The 6,359-nt window shown below is 42.5% G+C and overlaps 1 protein-coding gene across 1 annotated transcript in view; it reads right to left on the bottom strand.

Annotated features, from left to right (window-relative positions):
- Nucleotides 1-6,152, bottom strand: part of REXO2 (RNA exonuclease 2) — an 11,001-nt gene extending 4,849 nt beyond the window's left edge. Inside the window, exons 1-4 of the mRNA XM_007106624.3 lie at nucleotides 5,856-6,152; nucleotides 4,813-4,896; nucleotides 1,352-1,429; nucleotides 724-835 (exon numbers count right to left, since the gene is read on the bottom strand). Of these exons, the coding sequence (XP_007106686.1) occupies nucleotides 724-835; nucleotides 1,352-1,429; nucleotides 4,813-4,896; nucleotides 5,856-6,002 (421 nt within the window). The 5' untranslated portion in view covers nucleotides 6,003-6,152. The remainder of the gene's footprint in view (nucleotides 1-723; nucleotides 836-1,351; nucleotides 1,430-4,812; nucleotides 4,897-5,855) is intronic.
- Between the last annotated feature and the right edge of the window lie 207 nt (nucleotides 6,153-6,359).

Genomic DNA, 6,359 nt, shown 5'->3' on the forward strand with positions numbered 1-6,359 from the left:
AGCGGCTGGGCCCGTGGGCCATGGCCGCTGGGCCTGCGCGTCCGGAGCCTGTGCTCCGCAGCGGGAGAGGCCACAGCAGAGGGAGGCCCGCATACCACAAAAAAAAAAAAAAAAAAAAAAAAAAGATAGGTGCACATTTTAGATTAAGAGACTAAAGCGACATAATAACCAAATGAAATGCGTGAGTCTTGACTGAATCCTGGTTAAAAAACAAATAGACATTTTGGATGTGGACTAGATATCGGATGATGTTACTGAATTGTTTTTAATCGTCTTAAATGTGACAATGATATTGTGGTTACTTAAGAAAATGTCCTTATTCTTGGGAGATGCTGGGTGAACTATTTAGGGATGATGTGTCATTATGCCTGCAATTTACTTTCAAATGTCCAAAAAAATAGACAGATAAACATGGCACAAGGTGAACAACTACTAGATCCAACTTTTCTGTATATCTGAAATTTTTCCATAATAAAAATAGGTGGAAATTTTTTATTGAGTTAATCTGGGTATCCCAGATCTCATGTCATGTTTCGGGGCATTTTCCCCAATATTCATGTATAAATTATACAAGGAAATTTGAGCAACAAAAGTAAGATGGATAATCCAAATCAGGGTTAAGTGGAAGGCACGATGATCCTGGCTGATCGTTCTGGAACCGCAGTCTCTCGAACCGCTACGATGGAAGACTATCTACAAGGCAGACATAGGACTGGATTTTACCTGCAAGTGGACAGAGCCCCGGAGGAGTCTGCTGTCGTACAAAGGACAGAAATTCATACTCTGCCTGCTGCAGTGTCATTGTACTCTCCTTCACTGCTTTGGTTAGACCGGACTGCAAGAGAGAATCCCCAGCCCCACCAAGACACATGAAGTCAGTTTTCAAAGGCATCCAGATATGAAACTTCACTTCTAAAATGGGCAAATATAACCACAGATGGACCATTTACAGAGCTCAAGTTCACACTGAAACTGCCATCTTGGCACCGATTTTTTTCTTAAAGAATCCAAGTCAAATAAGCTATGTTCCTGATTGTTAATAGCATTTCCACACAGTCAGAAAAGATGGTGCTCAGAGTCCAAGGATATAACCTCTGGGAAGAAACAACTTAACAGGAGAGCGGCATTCTCCCTTCTCTGAAAGTTGATGTCTAACCTTATCCAAAAGACTGACTTGAGCAATACTTGATAATCCGCAATGTGCTCGTGACAGACTGAATGCAGGAGAGGAAAAAAGAGGACATTCAGGAGAAGATGGTCTCGAGAGGTCCCAAAGATGAAAAGTGAACAAGCAAGCAGTTTCCCAGGCTTGCCAAGCAATCTTCCTCTACCCCTTTTATGGTAATGTTACCTTCCCATGATGCTCCTTACACCAATCTGACATGCTGTCCAGTAACTCATCTGGCTGTTTTATAATCAGGTTAGGACCCTGTGGATAGGAAAAGCTGTTAGTCACCCAGAATCAATGGGGATAAGCTTGGTTTCTGAGTTTAACTGTTTAAGAATTACATATGTACACTAGAGAAGGGAAGAAAGATGAGGGACTTTGTTAACTCTAAAAGTGGTCCTCATTCATTCCAGCACTATTTATGACAACAAAAAATAATGAACGAACACACACATAACACAACCGAAAACTGAAATGCCTATATCAACAGAGGACACAGGTATCCACCAAGGGTCAGCAAACTATAGCCCCAGCCTGTGGCTTTTTTTTCTTTTAATTGCCAGCAAGCTAAGAATGATTTTTACATTTGTAAGTGGTTGTAAAACAAACAAATATGGGACAGAGAGATACATGGCACTCTAAGCCTAAAATATTTAATATTTGGTGTTTTTTAGAAAAGGCTTGCCAACCCCTGACTATGAAAAGTGTCTATACTGCCAAGTGAAAAAAGCAAATTGCAGAACAGTGTACGCATGCTTATGAGTTCACTTATACTTGTTTTGAAAAAAACACACATTTGTATATGCATGGAAAATACTAAGAAAATACATAAAAGTTGGGGAGTGGGACGAGACAGGAGAAGAACAGCACAAAAAAACAACTAACTATACATAATATTTTGCATAAAGCTATACTGTTTACTTTTAACAGTATTTTCACATTAAAAAGTTCAAAAAGTAATTGGTGACACGTGAAAGATTAAAAAAAAAAAAAGTGATGCTGGAATTCTCAGCTCCACTTAATAGAACATTCAACTGTGAGTCAGATAGAATCCCAGCAGTAGCAGAAGCTCAACTTGTGGCATTAAAGCAAGTCACCTTCGGCTTAGTTTTACCTTCTGTACCATGGAGATAACAGCCCCCCGAACCCCTTCCCTCACAGGGATGTTAACAGGATAAAAGAAATTATAGATATGAAAGTTCTTTGAACTCTCTGGGGAAAAAAGATTCTCTAAATCCAAGCTATGATTACTACTAAAGCGGTAAAAGTACTTTGCAATTAGTGAGAGGAATGGCAAGAATTTGACTAAAATATGCCTGACAGCTACAACTAACAAGGAGTTTTAGCCAAACAAGAAAACTGGTGATGGCAATCTCCATGAAGAAGAAAAAAATTTGCTCTGATAACCTATTTTTTTTTTTACTGAAGTATAGTTGATTTCCAATGTTGTGTTAATTTCTGCTGTACAGCAGAGTGATTCAGTTTTACATACATATACATTCTTTTTTATATTCTTTCCCATTCTCGTTGATCTCAGGATAATATAGTTCCCTGTGCAATAAAGTAGGACCTTGCTGTTTTGATAACATATTTTTTAAAAAACCGAAAACCTCATATTGCAAAACACAATTCTAACAAACCATGATGGAAAAAGCCAACGACTATCAACTTAAGGCTATTTAACTTAACTCTAGATTCCAGTTTGGCACACTAAGCTACTTACAGAAAAATTTCCAGGTGGGATGTCTGTTCTTCTAGCATAAAACATTTTCCTCAGACTCCTATACAAGAATAAAACATATATTCCACAGAACTGACACTTCAGTGCTAACAGCCCCCAAGCAATTTTTTTTTTTTTAAACATCCTTATCCTCAAAAGAATAAAGATGCAGACATAGAGAATGGACTTGAGGACATGGGGAAGGGGAAGGGGAAGCTGGGATGAACTGAGAGAGTGGCATGGACATATATACACTACCAAATGTAAAATCGATAGCTAGTGGGAAGCGGCCGCATAGCACAGGGAGATCAGCTCTCGGTGCTTTGTGACCACCTAGAGGGGTAGGATAGGGAGGGTGGGAGGGAGACGCAAGAGGGAGGAGATATGGGGATATATGTGTATGTATAGCTGATTCACTTTGTTATAAAGCAGAAACTAACACACCATTGTAAAGTAATTATTCTCCAATAAAGATGTTAAAAAAAAAATCCTTATCCTCATCAGACTGGGTCTATTTACAAATGCCACCCTCATGTGCAGCTGTGTGACTACAGACCCAAATTTCCTCCAGGGTACATATCAACTAACTGGTCCATTAAACTGTCAGTATTTCACATTATATCAACAGTCTAAGGGGAAAACTCTTCTTCAGTCAAGGGTAAGTAGGGCTGGTAAATAAACACACTTCTCTTCACTATTCATATCTAGGAAATTCCAAGTGACAGGACAAAACAACCAAACCTAAAACTCAAGGTTTATATAAAAGTTTTTTTGTTTGTTTTGTTTCGGGGAAAAAAAAGAGGTAGCTGCTACAGTGAGATACAAAGTCTCACGATTCCCCTCCAGCTGATGTATCAGGAGGTACTCCAAGATGTATGCCTGGTACTCCATGAAAGTAGCAATTCATCTAAAATGGTTCCTCCCCAGGAAAATAAGTAGAAGTCTTAACTGTAGACTTGTGAAATGTATCCAGTGCCAGTAGCACATCAATCCGACCCTCTGGAAACTTATTTTAACAAAACTGTCTTTCCCCAAAACATCCCTACTGTTCCTATTCTAGAGTTTCTCACCACCTCCGAATACTGCTGACAATATGACACAGAGTTATTCAGGGCCCAGGATTTCACCCTCTACCAATCAGATGTTCTCATACACTCATTAAATGCTTTGTGAGTGGCCAAAAGGCAACAGGTGTGTTTTATTTGTTTTGCTTAATGTTTCAGTTAAAAGCAGCATGTTAAAACCTTAATCATGCCCAATGTCAACAGGAGGATATTTTATGATTCTGTATCAACAGAAATGCTAAACTCTTAATATAGATCTAGACGAATCACATGTCCTAGCTGAAAAGGTAGAAACTGGATATATGGAGTTATAAGCTAAGTTATACATAAGCTAAGATTATAATATAAAGAACTCAACATTGGCATGAGTCACCAATCCTGGTCGGACCACAGACGCGTGTCTTATTAGTTGGGAGCACTTTACTCAGACTACTTGGGTCAAACTCCTGGCTCTCCCAATAACTAGCCAGGTGGCCTTGGGCAAATTACCCAACAACTGTCTGCCAAAGCGTCTCTCTATATATAGTGAGTATAACAGTACCTACCTTATAGTTGCTGTGAGGATTAACAGTGAATACATGTAAAGCACTTAGAACTGTGCCTGGCACACAGTTAGCTCTTAGCAAATGATAGCATTTATAGTTCCTAATTTTTGGCAGTACTATAGAAAAATACTAGGCTCTGAGATGGATTACTTTGGTTCTAGTACCAAGCCCACCATGACCTAGAACATTATTTTGGACCTTAATCTACGGGGACCTCAGTTTTCTTATTTCTTAAATAAAGAGATGGGGGGGCACCAATCTGTAGATTTCCAAAACACTCTAAACAGTATGGTTGTATTACAAGGCATAACCTACTTCAGCCAAAATGTTGAGATCAGAGTCAGTTATCAGACAGGCCATCTCAATAATCTGGTCCTTCTCAATGTCCAATCCTGTCATCTGCAATAAAAAATACATCACACACACAAAACCGTCTTTCTGGCCTACTGTATCCAAGTTTATTTAACAGGACATCCCTCAAGCATATTCAATTTATATCCCACAGCCAGGATAAAAGAGACAATAATGCTCCTTGAGAAAGTCCTCAAGGCACTCATTATGAGTTATTTATTCACTAAACATTTACCAAGGGCCTGCTACATGCCAGGCATCACAGTCCTACTCTGGGGCCGATGCAAAGTAAGCAAAATTGAGTGCTGACAGCATTCAATTTTGGAAGAGTTAGATAACTAACATTACTACATCTCTGCAGAGTTTACAAAGTTTTTATGTTAATTACACCACTTGATCTTCATCACAATCTAGTGTTATGATCCCCATTTCATATATGAGAAAACTGAGGCTCAAGGGAGAGGGGAATCCTTGGCTGAGTGTGGAAAATCTAAAGGGATCAGAACTGGGTTGTAGCCCCAACCCCGACCTTCACTAACTGCGCGACCTTGAATGAGCTGAGTCCTCTCTCTGGGCCTCAGTTTTCTCCTTTAGGGAACGTGGGGTAAGGCTGAGTCATCCCCGGAGTCCCATCTAGCTCTAACAACCTAGGGTCCTGGGAGACTGGGGAACTGGGGTCTAGCACAGCCGCTGTGCGCACCCCTACCCCCGTGACCCTGAGCCCATCAGAGGGTTAGCGAGGTCCACATCTGGACGGAACTGGGGGCTATGGCAAGCCATATGGATGACTCCACCCTCTGGAAAAGAAACCCCACAGTCCGGCACAGTCCCCAACACCCGCAGGACTCCTGTCCCCCCGATCTGCCCCGCGCCGTCCACAGCCTGGAGGCGCTCACCTGCCACACCTGAGACCCAGACACTGCCACTCTCCCCGGACAGGCTCGGCTACTCTGTCCCATGCGCGAAACCTCACTCGCCTCCCCTCACGCCCCACCGCCTTGACTCACCTCCAGGTCTACCCAGACCATCCGCTGAGCCATGCTCTCCCCCGCCGCCATGGCTGCGCCAGCTTCACGGACACCCCACGCCCCGAACGCCCCTCGAGTCCCACCCACACCTCGCAAGAGCCTGGAACCCAGGGAGCCGCCTAGCATCACCCGGCACAAGCCGCCACGGCCCCAGCTTCTCAGCCGGCGCTGGCGCAGGCGCGATGGTCACTAAACGTCGCAAACCCGCGGGGAGGTGTAGGAGCAAAAACCGCAAGTCCCAGCATCCAGTGCGCCTGCTGGCCCTGAACAGTCCGGCTTAGCTGCCGAGTGGGGTGATGGGACTTAGAGTCTTGTCTGGTGTTGCGCCCGATATCTCCGCCCCCGCCACGTGTTTTCGGATGTTACTGGACGGGCATGTTTTTCAGAACTAAGTTTATTCGTTTCCAGGAGTTATTTCCTGAATTTGGATTAGTTGTAAATCGCCTAGTTGAGGAAGAACTCTCTTAGTTTGTTAAGTCGAAA

Source organism: Physeter macrocephalus, chromosome 16 (assembly GCF_002837175.3).
Source record: "Physeter macrocephalus isolate SW-GA chromosome 16, ASM283717v5, whole genome shotgun sequence".
Lineage (NCBI taxonomy): Eukaryota > Metazoa > Chordata > Mammalia > Artiodactyla > Physeteridae > Physeter > Physeter macrocephalus.